Source organism: Cherax quadricarinatus, chromosome 71 (genome assembly GCF_038502225.1).
Source record: "Cherax quadricarinatus isolate ZL_2023a chromosome 71, ASM3850222v1, whole genome shotgun sequence".
Taxonomy (NCBI): domain Eukaryota; kingdom Metazoa; phylum Arthropoda; class Malacostraca; order Decapoda; family Parastacidae; genus Cherax; species Cherax quadricarinatus.
Window position 1 is genome coordinate 17,650,177 of NC_091362.1, and position 21,440 is coordinate 17,671,616.

Consider the following 21,440-nt stretch of genomic DNA (forward strand, 5'->3'; position numbering starts at 1 on the left):
AAGGTAGAAAGTTGAAAGTGAAGATAGATAAGAGTAAGGTGATGAGGGTATCAAACGATTTAGATTAAGAAAAATTGGATATCAAATTGGAGCGAGGGAGTATGGAAGAAGTCAATGTTTTTAGATATTTGGGAGTTGACTTGTCAGCGGATAGGTTTAAGAAAGATGAGGCTAACCACAGAATTGATGAAGGAAAAAAGGCGAGTCGTGCGTTGAGGTATCTGTGGAGACAAAAAAACGTTATCCATGGAGGCAAAGAAGGGAATGTATGAAAGTATAGAGGTACCAACACTTATATGGGTGTGAAGCTTGGGTTGTAAATGCTGCGGCAAGGAGGCAGCTGGAGGCAGTGGAGATGTCGTGTCTAAGGGCAATGTGTGGTGTAAATATTATGCAGAGAATTCGGAGTGGAAATTAGGAGGAGGTGTGGAGTTACTAAAAGTATTAGTCAGAGGGCTGAAGTGGGGTTGTTGAGGTGGTTTGGTCATTTAGAAAGAATGGAACAAAGCAGAATGACTTGGAGAGTGTATAAATCTGTAGGGAAAGGAAGGCAGGGTAGGGGTCATCCTAGAAAAGGTTGGAGGGAGGGGGGGTAAAGGAGGTTCTGTGGGCGAGGGGCTTGGACCTCCAGCAAACATGCGTAAGCATGTTAGATGGGAGTGAATGGAGACGAATGGTTTTTGGGACCTGACGAGTTGTTGGAGTGTGAGCAGGGTAATATTTTGTGAAGGGATTCAGGGAAACTGGTTATTTTATATAACTGGACTTCGAGTCCTGGAAATAGAAAGTACAATGCCTGCACTTTAAAGGAGGGGTTTGGGATATTGGCAGTTTGGAGGGACTTCTAAACTGTCGTATCTGAGCGCCTCTGCGCAAAGAGAATGGAAAAGGTACAGGAGGCAAAGGACCCAGGAAAATAAGGAGATTAGTAGAAGTGCCAGAAACTAGTATGTACAGATAAGGAGGGAGGCCCAGCGATGGTATGAGAGCGACATAGCATCGAAAGTCAAGTCTGACCCGAAACTGCTGTATAGCCATATTAGGAGGAAGACAACAGTCAAAGACCAGGTGATAAGGCTGAGGAATGAAGGTGGGGAACTCACAAGAAACGATCAAGAAGTATGTGAAGAGCTCAATATGAGATTTAAGGAAGGATTTACAGTGGAGATAGGAAGGCCTCTGGGGGGACAGAACAGAGGGGGACACCAGCAAGGAATATACCAACAAGTGTTGGATAACGGAACTGGAGGAGAAATTTTTTCCTGGGTAGAGGCATGTTTAACAAATAGGCAGGAGAAAGTTTGCATAAATGGGGAGGAATCAGAATGGGGGCACGTCACAAGGGGTCAGTGTTGGGCCCGTTGTTGTTCACAATTTACATAAACAACATAGACAAGGGAATAAATAGCGACATAAGCAAATTTGCTGATGACACCAAAATAGGCAGTCCAATTAATTCTAATGAGGACACTAGAGCACTCCAGGATGATTTAAATAGACTGATGCAATGATCGGAGAAGTGGCACATGCAGTTTAATATAGACAAATGCAAAGTTCTAAATGCTGGACAGGGAAATAACCATGCCACGCATAAACTAAATAATATATATCTTAATATTGCTGATTAAGAAAAGGATTTAGGGGTTCTGGTTAGCAGTAATCTAAAACCAAGACAACAGTGCATTAGTGTTTGCAATAAAGCTAACAGAATCATTGGCTTCATATCTAGAAGTATAAATAATAGAAGTCCTGAGGTTGTTCTTCAACACTATACATCTTTGGTTAGGCCTCATTTAGATTATGCTGCACAGTTCTGGTCACCGTATTACAGAATGAATATAAATGCACTGGAAAATGTACAGAGGAGGATGACAAAGTTGATCCCATGTATCAGAAATCTTCCCTATGAGGATAGACTGAGGGCCCTGAATCTGCACTCTAGAAAGGCATAGAATTAGGGGGGATATGATCGAGGTGTATAAATGGAAAACGGGAATAAATAAAGGGGATGTAAATAGCGTGCTAAAAATTTCCAGCAAAGACAGGACTCGCAGCAATGGTTTCAAGTTGGAAAAATTCAGATTCAGGAAGGATATAGGAAAGTACTGGTTTGGTAATATAGATGTGGATAAGTGGAACAAACTTCCAAGTACAGTTATAGAGGATAAAATGTTATATAGTTTTAAAAATAGGTTAGATAAATACATGAGTGGGTGTGGGTGGGTGAGTGTTGGACCTGACTAGCTTGTGCTACTAGGTCTGATGCCGTGCTCCTTCCTTAAGTGGAAGTGATGTGACTAGGTGGGTCATTGGGCTAAGCTGGAGGGTGACATGGACCTGCTTTGCATGGGTCAGTAGGCCTGCTGCAGTGTTCCTTCTTTCTTATGATCTTATGTCGACTCCCTGATCAACCTGGCTGCTACTGCCAGCAGCCCACATGCTGACACAACCAGCCTTCAAAATTTAGCTAACCACTAACCACAAGGATAAACAAAAAATCCGGTATGACTCTCTGATGGCGGGTTATATCCCCACCAGTGGTATGGTTTGTTTGCAATCGTGTCATTACGATTTCATGAGTCATTGTGATGTATGGCTCTGATACCTTTACCATTTTTCATCCTCACAGGTGACAGACAAAGCAGTTTACCTGGAGTTTACCTGGAGAGAGTTCCGGGGGTCAACGCCCCCGCGGCCCGGTCTGAGACCAGGCCTCCTGGTGGATCAGAGCCTGATCAACCAGGCTGTTGCTGCTGGCTGCACGCAGTAACCAGTTTTGTATCATCTTTTATGGACAATACTTAAACAAGCATTAAAACTGCTTCAGTAAAAGAATCAAAAACAATATTCAACTATCAACAAGTATAAGACAATAAAAAACGACAATCAAGTATCAACAAAGTCTTTCAGTCAATTGAGGAAAACCACATATGCCAACTGCCTCAATATTGATACAGGATGTAACTAACAAGAGTTAACTACTACTGTTGAAACCCTGAAAGCATAACTGTTTTTTTGTATTATACTACCAATATTATAATAATAATAATATTGGTTGTATAGTACAAATATTATTATTACTATTATTATTATTGTAAACCCTTGACTTAACAGGCTAACAGGAAAAAATGGGTGGCTGGTAATGGCGACTGTGGTGGACAAAGACGAGTGTTTTGCCATTACCGTAACGTTAATGAACGATTCTGTAAACAATGTCCTTCAGCCATAGTTTCTGAATCAACTTACCCAGTGGATATTGTCCCACATTTCCAAAGTCTATTAAACTGAAATCTGTAAATCAGTGGTTTACTATACATTGATGGGGAAATGCTAAATCCACAGGGGCTGTACAGAACTCAGAAAATGGGGAGTAATCAACTTTGATCCAAGAAAGGGGAGTGCAGCTCCAATTCCTTGGATCAATAATTGTGATTAAGCTCTTGAAAATACTGAATTTTAAGTCTTAGAACACTCACCTGCACATGCCCTTGTCCAGAAGAAATAATTGTTGACGCATCTAGAGAGGCAGTAAGACCAGTAGTAACCTCAACACTATTATCTAACCCAGGTTCTAATTTAGGTACTTGAACAATTGGTGTCACCACTTGTAGGGGTTGACCATCTGATCCTTGAATGTTGGCCACAACAGTTTGGTACACTGGTAATGGAACTGTTATCATCCCTGACACTGGGTATGAGCCGGACACGTTAACTGGAACTGGTGAGAGAAAAGGATTTTAATGAGCAATTACTTCTGCTTTTGCTATACTGCCACTTAAGAATTATAACTGAGCACTTAGATCACATTCTCCAGTTATGGGTAGCACACAATCCTCTGTTTTCATCTTCAATTATCAATCCAGATATTTTATGGTGTGATTTATTATTATTATTATTAACAAAATTGTCCTGCCATGGCAAAGTGATCAAAAGAAGAAAATACATTCACTTAATCACTGTCTTTCCAGAAGTGTGTTGACATCACAATCAGATTACTCCTCCAACTGCAACATCCTAACCTCTCCTTCAGTGTAAGCAATGCCCTTCCCACCTCCAGCACTCAAGCCCGGTTAACCAGTTTCCCGGAATTCCTTCATGAAAGTTACCCTGCTCACACTCCAACAGCATATCCATTAAAAAGCCACTTGTCTCCATTCACCGCTATCCAACATGCTATCACAAGCCGGCTGGATTCCCAAGGCCCTAAAACTAAACCTCTTGTAACTCCTCCTCCCAACCATTCCTGGGATGACCCCTTCTCCTTCTACCTTCCACCTAGATTTATACCCCATCATCATCACCCTATCCCTCTCCACCCTCTTTACATGCTCAAACCATTTCAACAACCCCTCCTCAGCTCTCTGAATCACACATTGCCTTTTAATTTCTACACCTGGGATTCTGTGCATTATTATTTTGTGGAAAAGTGCTACAACCGTGTAGGTAAATGCTACATAGCAAGGGTAATGAGATAGTAAAGAAAGAGGAAGTGGTGTGGAGAAGACAATGCCAGATGGAAAGGGGGTCACAGTCAATATTGCAAGTCAGCATCTGTTTAGAAATCTTAGAGAATTTGCATTAACCCTTTGGGGGTCGACAGGCCCTCTCCGAGACTTGTTCTCAGGGTCCCCCAAATTTCAAAAAAAAAAAAAAAAATTCTTATGAAAAAATAAGAGAATCTTTTCCCAATCATAATGACACCAAAAGTATGAAATTTGATGGAAAACTTACGGAATTATGCTCTCGCGAAGTTAGCGGTCTCGACGATGTTTACACATCGGCGATTTTGCCCACTTTGAGCCCTATTTTTGGCCAATTCCAATGTACTAGTCGACAAAAATCATAACTATTTCGCTAAAACTCCATTTTTTCCATCGAATGAGTACAAGAAACCACCCATTTACCAATTTCAACTATCCAATAAAGTGGTCAGAATTTAGCAATTTTGCCAATTTCACACAAATTTCAAAAGATGCCAATTTCCGAATAGGGTTCAGAATAAACAAGAAAGACATTCCTGGCACTAAATAACAAGTTCTCTATTCTTTAGTCACATCCCCAGGTCCCTCTTATATTTCTTTGGCTTTCCACTTTGAATTTTTATTCTTACAAAAAATAGAAGATTTACTGTTATGCAGACTACTGCATTAGTGTAGAAATGGTATAAATAATATCAGTGCACTTGTGAAAGAATATTAGACTCACCAGTTGACGTGTATTGGACGCTTGGCACAATTCGTTTAGTTTTGAACTTTGGTAAAAATCAAACATTTCTGCTACTTTGTGCTCAATTTCAAGGTACTTTTCATTGTAAAACCAGTCAAAATCATCTCAATTTCTGTAATATGTCTTCCATTCTATAAAATGAGATCAAGAAAACTAGAATACAACAATAAATACCATACAAAAATACGGTGCAAATTCGCTGTTTTATTCTAAAAACACGGTCAGTTTTTTTTTCTCATTACGCACTGTGTGCTGCAGGATTTTTTTTATACTGCGCACACTGACCACATAGACCCATTCTTTCATATGTAGGCCTACCAGCTTTCTGTCACTAGATTTGAGGGCGCTAGAATTTAGGCGTACTAGTACGTCAAAAACCCTGGGTCGTAAGCCGTACTAGTATGGCCAAAACCCCCAAAGGGTTAAAGGTGGGGACCATCCGAGAGTATATATGTCAGGGATTTAAAAGATGGTTATAAAATGACATCAGGTGTGCTCTCGAATAAACAGGACAGTCAAAGGTTATTGGAGTGTTAGCAAGACATGACAATTCTTGTAGAGTAGCACCGGGCACCCTGCCTAAGAAAACCATGTAGAAGTTCGGAGTGTCTGTGCAGACATACAAATGTACTGTTTACACTATCCTCTCTGGGTCCTGTTTGTCAGCAGACTCAGGTTTCAGTTAAGGTCATACCTAGAGGCTACGTCCATAAGTGTTAATCGTTTTGTTTCAATATCTTGTTGACTGTCGGCAATGAATGTGTGCCATCACTCTGCTTTTCCTCATATCTGTGTGGGATATCAGCTAGTAAGTCCCATATAGACATTTCCCATGAGAATGACGTTCTCTACCACATAGATATGCCTGGATAAGAGGCAGAGGGAGAGATCCTGAGAGTAAATAAGTTAGTAGAGGCCTGAATGGTCCAGAGAAAGGCTGGAGAGACTGGTACCAGTTCCAAGGCAAGAGAATGTTGGTTGGCTGGTGATCTTGAGAGGGTAGACAGCCCTGATATCATTTTTATCAATTCCTCACTCCTAACAATACACCCATATGTTTGGTTTCACATGAGTAATAGTATATGATTCTGTATTAAATTTACTGAAATCGATTAAAACTGATACATGTAACTTGTCCCTTTATATTCAGTGAATATTCTGTAACTTCTTCTCTCCTTTTGATTATCCTCATACTCCCTCTTTTGTTTTGATGTTATTGTGCATTCCCTCCCTTATATACCCCTGCTGAGTAAAGAAGAAATACAATGGAACCTCAATATTCATACATCCCTGCATTTGTACAGCTTGACATTTGCCCAACTCTTTCAAGAAAACTTTGACCCCATATTCAGATATTTCCCTGATATTCGACCTAAACAAAACAGTCCATCTGGATGAAATCCAATGAAAACAAAACATCATGCGCTCAGTCGCTTGTCAATTTTCATTCATTAAGCATCATTCATACAAGCTCCATGAAACGTTTTGGTACTTCATTGTTATTCTGTGGTGTTTTTTAAATACAGTGGACCCCCACCTTACGATCAGCTCCCAACTTGATCAATTATGTAAGTGTATTTTTGTAAGTGCTTTTGTATGTGTATTTTTGGGGGTCTGAAACAGACTAATCTAATTTACAATATTCCTTATGGGAACAAATTCGTTCGGTAACGGCACCCGAACAGACTTCTGGAATGAATTAATATCATAATTCGGGGGTCCACTGTATTTTCATTGAAAATAAGTAATCATGCCCCCCCCCACCCAAAAAAAAATAGTAGTGATTCAAACAAGCCTAAAAGGAAAGCAGTGAGAACATTAATTAAAGTGAAAAAAGAACTCGCTGTAAAGTGGAACACGTGTTGGACCTTGCCACTCAACTCAATGTGGCATGGTGAAATCCACCATATCATCCATATTGAAAAATATGGCAATAAAAGGGGCTGATGTCACAAAAGGAAGTGAAAATTCTTGATTTGAAAAGGTTATAGATAATTGAGGAAATGGAAAAACTTATGTTAGTGTGGATTAACGAAAAACAAATGGCCGGTGACAGTGTTTCTGAAACAATAATCTGTGGAAACGTAAAGCAGTTATATAGTGATCTTAGGCAAGACACTCCAAGAAACAGTGCTGAAAGTGATGAATTTAAGGCAAGTAGGGGCTGGTTTGATAGGTCTAAAAAGAAGAGGGGGATTCATAGTGTAGTAAGGCATGGGGAGGTTGCCAGTGCTAAGAGATGAGGCTGAAATATTTGTTAAGGAATTTAAAACCTATGTAGACATTGAGGGATTTATTCCTCAAGTTTTTAATTGTGATGAAACTGGCCTCTTTTGGAAAAGAATGCCTGAGAGAACCTACATCACAAGAAGAAAAGTCATTACCAAGACACGAGCCCATGAAAGACAGGCTAATACTCTTCTTGTGTGGTAATGCTAATGGGGACTGCAAAATTAAGCCATTGCTAGTCTACCACTCTGAAAATCCAAGGATGTTTGAGAAAAACAATGTGATAAAAAGTAAATTCAAGTGTAATGTGGAGAGCTAATAGTAAAGGTTGGTTAACAAGGCAGTTTTTCACTGAGTAGATACATGAAGTGTGAAGCAGTACCTTGCAGAAAAAACTTAACAGTAAGGGCACTTCTAGTAACAGACAATGCTCCTGCTCACCCTCCAGGCTTCAAGGAAAATTTTGGTGGATAAATACAGCTTCATTAAAGTGAAGTCTTGCCCCCTAATACCACTCCTCTTATCCAACCCATGGACCAGCAGGTGATTTCCAATTTTAAGAAACTTGCATAAAAGCACTGTTTAAAACATGCTTTGAAGTGACCTCTGGAACAGAGCTTACCCTTAAGAATTCTGGAAAAACTATTTTAATATCCTCCAGTGTTTAAGGATAAGAGACAAAGCCTGGGGGAAAGTTTCTTTCACAATAATGAACTCTGCCTGGAAGAAATTGTGACCAGACTGTGTGTCAGTCAGACATTTTGAAGGCTTTGAGGTAAAACCTGCAGGGAAGGATATTGCTTCTCTGGGCCAGTCCATGGGTTTGGAAATGGACGATGAGGATGCAGAGGAGTTGGCGGAGGATCACAAGAATGAGCTCACCACAGAGGAACTTCAAGACCTGCACAAGGAGCAGCAAGATGATGTGGTTGAGGAAATTTCTTCAGAGGAGGGAGCTGCAGAAATTAAGGTACTGTTACACCATTGAGCTCAAACACAGAGCCTGGTGAAAAAATGGCATCCAAACGCTACTGTTGTGAATAGGAGCATCAACCTGTTTAATGACAAAGTTGTTGACCACTTTAGAAAAATTTTGAAAAGTTGTCTCAAGTGGACATTGGATAACTTCTTTAGCAAAGAAAAAATCAAATGCTTGTGAATCCCCACCATCTTCAAGTGCTATTGCACAGAGACAGAAAAGAGAAAAAACACCTGATGGACAGTTACCCAATGTTTTTGTAAAAGATGACACCCTTTCCAAACAATAAACATATCTCCACCTTCTTCTTAGGCCATCAGCACTCCTCAGTAAAGGTACAGTGCAGTTAAATTTTCATTTATTTCATGTATTGTTTTTATAGTTTTCATGTATGATTTTATGCATGCAAAATATACATGTATATATTTACCATTACAGTGGTCCCTCGATTATCGACGGTAATCCGTTCCTGGAAGCCGGTCGATTATCGAAATGGTCGATTTACGAATCAATTTTCCCCATAAGAAATAATGTAAATTCAATTAATCCGTTCCTGACACCCAGAAGTATTAAAACAAAAAAATTTTTTACATGAAATATTCATGTAGTACATAAACAATACAATGGGAAATGATGAATGAAACATTAACAGCATAACACTTACCTTTATTGGAGATTCTTCTTAGTGTATGGGAGACTGGAGGAGGAGGAGAGAGTGGATTGTTTATAGTTTGGAAGGGGAATCCCCTTCCAGCAACACCTCAGGTACCATTTGCTTTTCTGGGGTTGCTTCTTTTCTCTGTTTCTTAATGCCACTAGGACCAGCTTGAGAGTCACTGGAGTCCTGTCTCGCAAAATAACTGTGCAGAGAGCTCTGTTTCTGGCGTCTCTTTAAAACTTCCCTAAAATGGGCCAAGACTCTGTCACTGTACAAGTTGCCGATATGGCTTGCAACATCCTTCTCTGGGTGATGTTTCTCCATAAATCTTTCCATCTTACCCCACATAGTAAAAATCTCCTTAATTTCTGAAGAAGGCACCTTCTTCCATCTCCCTTCCTCCTCCTCTGCACTAGCATTAGCACAGAACATTAGCGTCAGCCTGTCTTTCATAGGCTTGTGTCCTGGCATTGACTTTTCCTCTTGTGTAATGAAGGTCCTCTTTGGCATTTTCTTCCAGAAGAGGCCTGTTTCGTCACAATTGAACACTTGTTCAGGTTTCAGTCCTTCAGCCTCTATGTACTCCTGGAATTCATGCACATATTTTTCAGCCGCCTTGTGGTCCGAACTGGCAGCCTCACCATGCCTTACCACACTGTGTATGCCAGTACGCTTCTTAAATCTCTCAAACCAGCCTTTGCTGGCCTTAAAATCACTCACTTCACCACTATTTGCAGGCAATTTATTTACCAAATCTTCATGCAACTGCCTAGCCTTTTCACAAATAATCGAGGTCATAAGACTGTCTCCTGCTAATTGTTTCTCATTTATCCACACCAATAATAACTTCTCAACCTCTTCCAGTACTGGTGATCTCATTTTTGTCAGCATATTTACCCCCTTTGCAACAACAGTGTCCTTGATTTCCTTTCTCATGGCTATGATGGAAGATATGGTTGAATGATTTTTGTTATGCATCCTCGCCAGTTCGCCCACACGTACGCCACTATCATATTGTTCAATGATGTTTTTCTTAAATTCAATGGTATTTCTCACCTTCTTTACCAAAGGTTTGGCACTAGGAGCTTTCTTTGGAGCCATGGTAGCTTATTTAGCACTTAAATAACTTGCAAGCACTAAAATAAATGAAATATTATGAAATATTTCACTGGAGCACGTGAGAGGACCGCCGCTAACTGGTAAACAATGGCACACTGGCTGGGAAGGAAGGCTGAGGCGGGTCGAGGCCCGCTTACCTCGTGCATACGCGTCTGGGACGACGGGTCGAGACGGATCGATAAACGAATTTCGGTCAATTTCCGAGTCAATATTTTGTCGAAAAAACCGGTTGATTTCCGAAATGGTCGACTTTCAGGCCGGTCGATTATTGAGGGACCACTGTACTTTTATATTTAAGTGTGTGTTAATAATGATTGGCTAGTGACATTTAAGAACACCTACCATGCATTAATAATAGTAGTAGTTTATATGAAAGTGAAGTATCTCACTAAACTATTAGACAGTATATACTGTGGGTTGAAAATGGAGGCTTCCAACTGATAATTTTTTTTTTTTTTCAACAAGTCAGCCGTCTCCCAACAAGGCAGGTAACCCAAAATAGAAAGAAAATCCCCAAAAAGAAAATACTTTCATCATCATTCAACACTTTCACCTCACTCACACATAATCACTGTCTTTACAGAGGCACTCAGATACAACAGGGTTGGAGAGAGTGGGTAAAGGAGATTGTGTGGGCGAGTGGCTTGGATTTCCAGCAAGCGTGCGTGATCGTGATAGATAGGAGTGAATGGAGATGAATGGTATTTGGGGCCTGATGAGCTGTTGGAGTGAAGGGATTCAGGGAAACCGGTTATTTTATACAGCCGGACTTGAGTCCTGGAAATGGGAAGTACAATGCCTGCACTTTAAAAGGAGGGGTTTTGGGATATTGGCAGTTTGGAAGGATATGGTGTGTATCTTTATACGTATAGACTTCTAAACTGTTGTACTGTGAGCACCTCTGCAAAAACAGTGATTATGTGTGAGGTGAAAGTGTTGAATGATGATGAAAGTATTTTCTTTTTGGGGATTTTCTTTCTTTTTGGGTCACCCTGCCTCTGTGGGAGATGGCCGACTTGTTAAAAAAAAAAAAAAAAAAAAAAAAAAAAACTCCAAACTGCCAACATCCCAAACCCCTCCTTAACCCTTTCAGGGTTTCGGCCATACTGGTACGGCTTACGCCCCAGGGTTTTTGACATACTATTACGCCTAAATTCTAGCGCCCTCAAATCTAGCGAGAGAAAGCTGGTAGGCCTACATATGAAAGAATGGGTCTTATGTCGTCAGTGTGCGCAGTATAAAAAAAATCCTGCAGCACACAGTGCGTAATGAGAAAAAAAAATCTTTGACCGTGTTTTTGGATTAAAACAGCGACTTTGCACTGTATTTTCGTATGGTATTTATTGCTGTATTCTAGTTTTCCTGGTCTCATTTTATAGAATGGAAGACATATTACAGAAATTGAGATGATTTTGACTGGTTTTACAATGAAAAGTACCTTGAAACTGAGTGCAAAGTAACAGAAATGTTCAATTTTTACCAAAGTTCAAAAGTAAACAAATCATGCCAAGCGTCCAATACACGTCAACTGGCGAGTCTAATATTCTTTCACAAGTGCGCTGATATTATTTATATCATTTCTACACTAATGCAGTAGTCTGCATAACAGTAAATCTTCTATTTTTTGTAAGAATAAAAATTCAAAGTGGAAAGCCGAAGAAATATAAGAAGGCTCTGGGAATGTGACTAACGAACCGAGAACTTGTTATTTTAGTGCCAGGAATGTCTCTCTTGTTTATTCTAGACTATTCAGAAATTGGCATCTTTTGAAATTTGTGTGAAATTGGCAAAATTGCTAAATTCTGACCACTTTATTGGATACTTGAAATCGGTAAATGAGTGGTTTCTTGTACTCATTCGATAGAAAAAACGGAGTTCTAGCGAAATAGTTATGATTTTTGTCGACTAGTACATTGGAATTGGCCAAAAATAGGGCTCAAAGTGGGCAAAATCGCCAATGTGTAAACATCGTCGAGACCGCTAACTTCGCGAGCATAATTTCGTAAGCTTTCCATCAAGTTTCATAATTTTGGTGTCATTATGATCGGGAAAAGATTCTCTATCTTTTTTTTTTTTTTTTTTTTTTTTTTTTTTTTAAATTTGGGGGACCCTGAGAACAAGTCTCTCAGAGGGCCTGTGGACCCTGAAAGGGTTAAAAATGTAGGCATTGTACTTCCCATTTACAGTACTCAAGTCCGGTTATATAAAAATAACTAGTTTCCCTGAATCCTTTCACTAAATATTACCCTGCTCGCACTCCAACAGCTCGTCAGGTCCCATAAACCGTTCATCTCCATTCACTCCTATCTAAGACGCTCACACATGCTTGCTGGAAGTCCAAGCCCCTCGCCCACAAAACCTACTTTACCTCCTCCCTTCAACCTTTTCAAGGACGAACCCTACCATCTTTATTACAATGAAGATCAACTCTTAATGAGATCATACCTGCCAGTGTATTTCAAACACCATGATCATACACCGATACACTAAGATCTCACATGGTGGCAGGTATTCTCTGGAGAAGAGAAAGATATAGATACGTACAGAGAGAAATCCATGCTGCACATACATACAGTTGTATATACATACACCAGGTTTCATGCACAATTACAGCTAATGTCTCTAGTGTACTGAAACATACTTAGCTGGATGAATCACAGTAAGCCAGCTGAGTCTAATTTTTAATCGTATGCACTAAACCCACATAGGTCATGGAGAGCTGTAAGGTGTGTGTGGAGGTTGGGCTAGCAGAGGTTACATTAGCAGTTAACCCTTTCAGGGTTTTCGACATACTAGTATGGCTTACCCACCAGAGTTATTGACGTACTAGTATGCCTAAATTCTAGTGCCTTCAAATCTAGCGAGAGAAAACTGGTAGGCCTGCATACGAAAGAATGGGTCTATGTGGTCAGTGTGCTCAGTATAAAAAGAATTCCTGCAGCACACAGTGCGTAATGAGAAAAAAAAATCTTTGACCGTGTTTTTGGATTAAAACAGACTTTGCACTGTATTTTCGTATGGTATTTATGGTTGTATTCTAGTTTTCCTGGTCTCATTTTACAGAATGGAGGACATATTACAGAAATTGAGATGATTTTGACTGGTTTCACAATGAAAAGTGCTTTGAAATTGAGCTCAAAGTAGCAGAAATGTTCAATTTTTACCAAAGTTCAAAAGTAAACAAATCATGCCAAGCGTCTAATACACGTCAACTGGCGAGTCTAATATTCTTTCACAAGTGCACTGATATTATTTATACCATTTCTACACTAATGCAGTAGTATGCATAACAGTAAATCTTCTATTTTTTGTAAGAATAAAAATTCAAAGTGGAAAGCAAAAAAAATATAAGAAGGGCCTGGAGACATGACTAACGAACAGAGAACTTGTTATTTTAGTGCCAGGAATGTCTTTCTTGTTTATTCTGGACCCTATTTGGAAATTGGCATCTTTTGAAATTTGTGTGAAATTGGCAAAATTGCTAAATTCTGACCACTTTATTGGATAGTTGAAATCGGTAAATGGGTGGTTTCTTGTACTCATTCGATAGAAAAAATGGAGTTCTAGCGAAATAGTTATGATTTTTGTCGACTAGTAGATTGGAATTGGCCAAAAATAGGGCTCAAAGTGGGCAAAATCGCCGATGCATAAAAATCGTCGAGACCGCTAACTTCGCGAGAGCATAATTCCGTAAGTTTTCCATCAAGTTTCATAATTTTGGTGTCATTATGATCGGGAAAAGATTCTCTATCTTTTTATGAGAATTTTTTTTTTTTTTTTTTTTTTTTGAAATTTGGGGGACCCTGAGAACAAGTCTCTCAGAGGGCCTGTGGACCCTGAAAGGGTTAAAAATGCAGGCACTGTACTTCCCATTACAGTACTCAAGTCCAGTTATATAAAAATAACCAGTTTCCCTATTTGGAAATTGGCATCTTCTGAAATTTGTGTGAAATTGGCAAAATTGCCAATTTCTAACAACTTTATTGGATAGTTGAAATTGGTATATGGGTGGTTTCTTGTACTCATTCAATAGAAAAAATGGAGTTCTAGCGAAATAAATATGATTTTTGTCGACTAGTACACTAACTTCACGAGAGCATAATTCCGTAAGTTTTCCATCAAATTTCATACTTTTGGTGCCATTATGGTCGGGAAAAGAGTATCATTTCATAAGAAAAAATAATTTTTTTTTTCCGAAAAATTTTCGACCCTGAGAACAAGTTCAGGAGAGGGCCTCTCGACCCTGAAAGGGTTAAGTGGGGTTTGGGGGTTTAGTGTGCGTGCATAGCTGAAGTCAAAATTTATGTGAATCAGTTCCTTTCAAAGAGCTAGTCTACATTACAGATGGAACTTTCAGTGAGGGTACTGTCCAAGCCCCTCATACACAAAACCTCCTTTACCCCCTCCCTCCAACCCTTCTTAGGCCGACCCCTACCCCACCTTCCCTCCACTACAGATTTATACACTCTCGAAGTCATTCTGTTTTGTTCCATTCTCTCTACATGTCCAATCCACCTCAACAACCCCTCCTCAGCCCTCTGGATAATAATTTTGGTAATCCCACACCTTCTCCTAATTTCCGAACTACGAATTCTCCGCATCAATTCTGTGAGTCACTTCATCCTTCATAGACCCATCTGCTGACACATCCACTCCTAAATATCTGAATACATTCACCTCCTCCATACTCTCTCCTGCCAATCTGATATCCAGTCTTTCGTCACCTAATCTTTATTTTATCCTCATAACCTTACTCTTTCCTATATTCACTTTCAATTTTCTTCTTTTACATACCCTACCAAATTCATCCACCAGCCTCTGCAACTTCTCTTCAGAATCTCCCAAAAGCACAGTGTCATCAGCAAAGAGCAACTGTGACAACTCCCACTTTGTGTTTGATTCTTTATCTTTTAACTCCACACCTCTTGCCAAGACCCTAGCATTCACTTCTCTTACAACCCCATTTATATATATACTGAACAACCATGGTGACATCACACATCCTTGTCTAAGGCCTACTTTTACTGTGAAATAATCTCCCTCTCTCCTACAGATACATTTTTTTTTTTTAACAAGTCGGCCGTCTCCCACCGAGGCAGGGTGATCAAAAAGAAAGAAAATCCCCAAAAAGAAAATACTTTTATCATTCAACACTTTCATCTCACTCACACATAATCACTATTTTTGCAGAGGTGCTCAGAATACAACAGTTTAGAAGCACATACGTATAAAGATACACAACATATCCCTCCAAACTGCCAATATCCCAAACCCCTCCTTTAACCCTTAAACTGTCCAAACATGGATCTACATTCGCATGCATAGTGCTCCAAAAGTAGATCTACGTTTTTTTACATATTTTCAAAAAAAAGATCAAAGTTTTTTACACGCTTTCAAATGTAAAAAAAAAAAAAATTCTACGTTTTTTTACATACTTTCAAATGTTGAAAAAACGTAGATCTACATTTGGACAGTTTAAGGGTTAAAGTGCAGGCATTGTACTTCCCATTTCCAGGACTCAAGTCCGGCTATATAAGAATAACCGGTTTCCCTGAATCCCTTCATTAAATATTACCTTGCTCACACTCCAACAGCTCGTCAGGTCCCAAATACCATTCATCTCCATTCACTCCTATCGAAAATACTCACACACGCTTGCTGGAAGTCCAAGCCCCTCGCCCACAAAACCTCCTTTACCCCCTCCCTCCAACCTTTTCGAGGACAACCCCTACCCCGCCTTCCTTCCCCTACAGATTTATACACTCTCCATGTCATTCTACATTGATCCATTCTCTCTAAATGACCAAACCACCTCAACAACCCCTCTTCAGCCCTGACTAATACTTTTATTAACTCCACACCTTCTCCTAATTTCCACACTCCGAATTTTCTGCATAATATTTACACCACACATTGCCCTTAGACAGGACATCTCCACTGCCTCCAACCGCCTCCTCGCTGCAGCATTTACAACCCAAGCTTCATACCCATATAAGAGTGTTGGTACTACTATACTTTCATACATTCCCTTCTTTGCCTCCATAGATAACGTTTTTTTGTCTCCACATATACCTCAACGCACCACTCGCCTTTTTTCCTTCATCAATTCTATGATTAACCTCATCCTTCATAAATCCATCCACTGACACGTCAACTCCCAAATATCTGAAAACATTCACTTCTTCCATACTACTCCTCCCCAATTTGATATCCAATTTTTCTTTATCTAAATCATTTGATACCCTCATCACCTTCCTCTTTTCTATGTTCACTTTCAACTTTTTACCTTTACACACACTCCCAAACTCGTCCACTAACCTTTGCAATTTTTCTTTAGAATCTCCCATACCTGGAGTTTACCTGGAGAGAGTTTCGGGGGTCAACGCCCCCGCGGCCCGGTCTGTGACCAGGCCTCCTGGTGGATCAGCGCCTGATCAACCAGGCTGTTGCTGCTGGCTGCACGCAAACCAACGTACGAGCCACAGCCCGGCTGATCAGGAACTGACTTTAGGTGCTTGTCCAGTGCCAGCTTGAAGACTGCCAGGGGTCTGTTGGTAATCCCCCTTATGTGTGCTGGGAGGCAGTTGAACAGTCTCGGGCCCCTGACACTTATTGTATGGTCTCTTAACGTGCTAGTGACACCCCTGCTTTTCATTGGGGGGATGGTGCATCGTCTGCCAAGTCTTTTGCTTTCGTAGTGAGTGATTTTCGTGTGCAAGTTCGGTACTAGTCCCTCTAGGATTTTCCAGGTGTATATAATCATGTATCTCTCCCTCCTGCGTTCCAGGGAATACAGGTTTAGAAACCTCAAGCGCTCCCAGTAATTGAGGTGTTTTATCTCCGTTATGCGCGCCGTGAAAGTTCTCTGTACATTTTCTAGGTCGGCAATTTCACCTGCCTTGAAAGGTGCTGTTAGAGTGCAGCAATATTCCAGCCTAGATAGAACAAGTGACCTGAAGAGTGTCATCATGGGCTTGGCCTCCCTAGTTTTGAAGGTTCTCATTATCCATCCTGTCATTTTTCTAGCAGATGCGATTGATACAATGTTATGGTCCTTGAAGGTGAGATCCTCTGACATAATCACTCCCAGGTCTTTGACGTTGGTGTTTCGCTCTATTTTGTGGCCAGAATTTGTTTTGTACTCTGATGAAGATTTAATTTCCTCATGTTTACCATATCTGAGTAATTGAAATTTCTCATCGTTGAACTTCATATTGTTTTCTGCAGCCCACTGAAAGATTTGGTTGATGTCCGCCTGGAGCCTTGCAGTGTCTGCAATGGAAGACACTGTCATGCAGATTCGGGTGTCATCTGCAAAGGAAGACACGGTGCTGTGGCTGACATCCTTGTCTATGTCGGATATGAGGATGAGGAACAAGATGGGAGCTAGTACTGTGCCTTGTGGAACAGAGCTTTTCACCGTAGCTGCCTCGGACTTTACTCTGTTGACGACTACTCTCTGTGTTCTGTTAGTGAGGAAATTATAGATCCATCGACCGACTTTTCCTGTTATTCCTTTAGCGCGCATTTTGTGCGCTATTACGCCATGGTCACACTTGTCGAAGGCTTTTGCAAAGTCTGTATATATTACATCTGCATTCTTTTTGTCTTCTAGTGCATTTAGGACCTTGTCATAGTGATCCAGTAGTTGAGACAGACAGGAGCGACCTGTTCTAAACCCATGTTGCCCTGGGTTGTGTAACTGATGGGTTTCTAGATGGGTGGTGATCTTGCTTCTTAGGACCCTTTAAGCACCCTTAAGCACGGTATCATCAGCAAAAGTAACTGTCAATTCCCATTTTGTATTTGAGTCCCCATAATTTAATCCCACCCCTCTCCTGAACACCCTATAAAAAGTTTTAAATACATCTGCCCTATGATACCAATTATCTGTCTGATCGGAGCAGTACGATGTTAAAACACTCCTCATCCTCCCTCCGTTCCACTACTCAGTCACCTCATGTTAACAATCTATTTTTTCCTCTTCTCGGTGCCAAGTCACTGAGCAAGCTTTGAAAAAAGATTAAAGTGTGGATCTCTTCCTATTATACTTCCTGTGAGACAATTTATTCTCTCCACCAATGGACACTCGGCCAGGTGAAACTGGGTTGTACCAACACAAAGGTAGAATTATATATTTATATATATATATATATATATATAAATATATATATATATATATATAATATATATAATATATATATATATATATATATAATATATATAATATAGATATATATATATATACAGTGGACCCCCGCATAGCGAACTTAATCCGTGCAAGAGGGCTGGTCGTTATGCGAAATGTTCGCTATGCGAATTAATTTTCCCCATAAGAAATAATGGAAATAAAATTAATCCGTGCAAGACACCCAAAAGTATGAAAAAAAATTTTTTTTACCACAAAAAAATGTTAATTTTAGTACACACAAACTGAAAAAGGCATGCACAATTACATGACACTTACTTTTATTGAAGATCTGGTGATGATTGATGGGATGGGAGGAGGGGAGAGCATTATCTTCTTACTGTTTAGAAGGGGAATCCCCTTCCATTAGGACTTGAGGTAGCAAGTCCTTTTCTGGGGTTACTTCCCTTCTTCTTTTAATGCCACTAGGACCAGCTTGAGAGTCACTGGACCTCTGTCGCACAACAAATCTGTCCATAGAGCTCTGTACCTCCCGTTCCTTCAAGACTTTCCTAAAATGGGCCATAACATTGTCATTGAAATAGTCACCAGCACGGCTTGCAACAGCTGTGTCAGGGTGATTTTCATCCATAAAGGTTTGCAGTTCAACCCACTGTGCACACATTTCCTTAATTTTTGAAGTAGGCACAATGGATTCCACAACTGGCATAGGCTTCTCAGGGTTAGCCCCAAACCCTTCAAAATCTTTCTTGATTTCCATACTAATTCTCACCCTTTTTACCACAGGGTTGGCACTAGAAGCTTTCTTGGGGCCCATGGTCACTTATTTTCCAGAAACAGCACCGAAAACACTGTAATAATACGAAATATTCCGAGTGTATGCTTGAATGTTACCGCGGAGGCTAGCTGGTAAACAATGGGACGGGCGGCACATGTGAGGCTGGCTGAGGGCCCACATTGGACGCGTCTCGGACGAAGTTCGCTGAGCGGGTTTTTGTCTACTATGCGGGGCAAAATTTCAGCGAACAAAGCGTTCGCTATGCGGATTGTTCGCTATGCAAGGCGTTCGCTATGCAGGGGTCCACTGTATATATGTATATATATATATGTATATATATATATGTATATATATATATATATGTATATATATATATATATGTATATATATATATATAAATATATGGGATTAGGTCAGGGGTTTCAAATAGAGTTAGAGCTAAAGAAGGAGTAGCAATAATGTTGAAGGATAAGCTATGGCAGGAAAAGAGGGACTACAAATGTATAAATTCAAGGATTATGTGGAGTAAAATAAAGAATGGATGTGAAAAGTGGGTTATAGTAAGTGTGTATGCACCTGGAGAAGAGAGAAGTGTAGAGGAGAGAGAGAGATTCTGGGAAATGTTGAGTGAATGCGTGGGGAGTTTTGAATCAAGTGTGAGAGTAATGGTGGTTGTTGATTTCAATGCTAAAGTGGGTAAAAATGTTATGGAGGGAGTAGTAGGTAATTTTGGGGTGCCAGGGGTAAATGTAAATAGGGAGCCTTTAATTGAGCTATGTGTAGAAAGAAATTTGGTAATAAGTAATACATATTTTATGAAAAAGAGGATAAATAAATATACAAGGTATGATGTAGCACGTAATGAAAGTAGTTTGTTAGATTATGTATTGGTGGATAAAAGGTTGATGGGTAGGCTCCAGGATGTACATGTTTATAGAGGGGCAACTGATATATCGGATCATTATTTAGTTGTAGCTACAGTTAGAGTAAGAGGTAGATGGGAAAAGAGGAAGGTGGCAACAACAAGTAAGAGGGAGGTGAAAGTGTATAAACTAAGGGAGGAGGAAGTTCGGGCGAGATATAAGCGACTATTGGCAGAAAGGTGGGCTAGTGCAAAGATGAGTAGTGGGGGGGTTGAAGAGGGTTGGAATAGTTTTAAAAATGCAGTATTAGAATGTGGGGCAGAAGTTTGTGGTTATAGGAGGGTGGGGGCAGGAGGAAAGAGGAGTGATTGGTGGAATGATGAAGTAAAGGGTGTGATAAAAGAGAAAAAGGTAGCTTACGAGAGGTTTTTACAAAGCAGAAGTGTTATAAGAAGAGCAGAGTATATGGAGAGTAAAAGAAAGGTGAAGAGAGTGGTGAGAGAGTGCAAAAGGAGAGCAGATGAAAGAGTGGGAGAGGCACTGTCAAGAAATTTTTATTAAAATAAGAAAAAATTTTGGAGTGAGTTAAACAAGTTAAGAAAGCCTAGGGAAAGTATGGATTTGTCAGTTAAAAACAGAGTAGGGGAGTTAGTAGATGGGGAGAGGGAGGTATTAGGTAGATGGCGAGAATATTTTGAGGAACTTTTAAATGTTAAGGAAGAAAGGGAGGCGGTAATTTCGTGCACTGGCCAGGGAGGTATACCATGTTTTAGGAGTGAAGAAGAGCAGAATGTAAGTGTGGTGGAGGTACGTGAGGCATTACGTAGAATGAAAGGGGGTAAAGCAGCTGGAACTGATGGGATCATGACAGAAATGTTAAAAGCAGGGAGGGATATAGTGTTGGAGTGGTTGGTACTTTTGTTTAATAAATGTATGAAAGAGGGGAAGGTACCTAGGGATTGGCGGAGAGCATGTATAGTCCTTTTATATAAAGGGAAAGGGGACAAAAGAGATTGTAAAAATTATAGAGGAATAAGTTTACTGAGTATACCAGGAAAAGTATACGGTAGGGTTATAATTGAAAGAATTAGAGGTAAGACAGAATGTAGAATTGCGGACGAGCAAGGAGGCTTCAGAGTGGGTAGGGGATGTGTAGATCAAGTGTTTACATTGAAACATATATGTGAACAGTATTTAGATAAAGGTAGGGAAGTTTTTATTGCATTTATGGATTTAGAAAAGGCATATGATAGAGTGGATAGAGGAGCAATGTGGCAGATGTTGCAAGTATATGGAATAGGTGGTAAGTTACTAAATGCTGTAAAGAGCTTTTATGAGGATAGTGAGGCTCAGTTAGGGTATGTAGAAGAGAGGGAGAATACTTCCCGGTAAAAGTAGGTCTTAGACAGGGATGTGTAATGTCACCATGGTTGTTTAAT

At 40.0% G+C, this 21,440-nt stretch overlaps 1 protein-coding gene across 7 annotated transcripts in view; it reads right to left on the reverse strand.

Moving 5' to 3' along the window:
- Positions 1-21,440, reverse strand: part of ewg (DNA-binding protein Ewg) — an 82,680-nt gene that overhangs the window by 12,906 nt on the left and 48,334 nt on the right. For all 7 annotated transcript variants that reach the window (XM_070100091.1, XM_070100093.1, XM_070100095.1 and 4 more), the window contains exon 12: positions 3,477-3,718. In XM_070100091.1, coding sequence (XP_069956192.1) covers positions 3,477-3,718 — 242 coding nt within the window. The remainder of the gene's footprint in view (positions 1-3,476; positions 3,719-21,440) is intronic.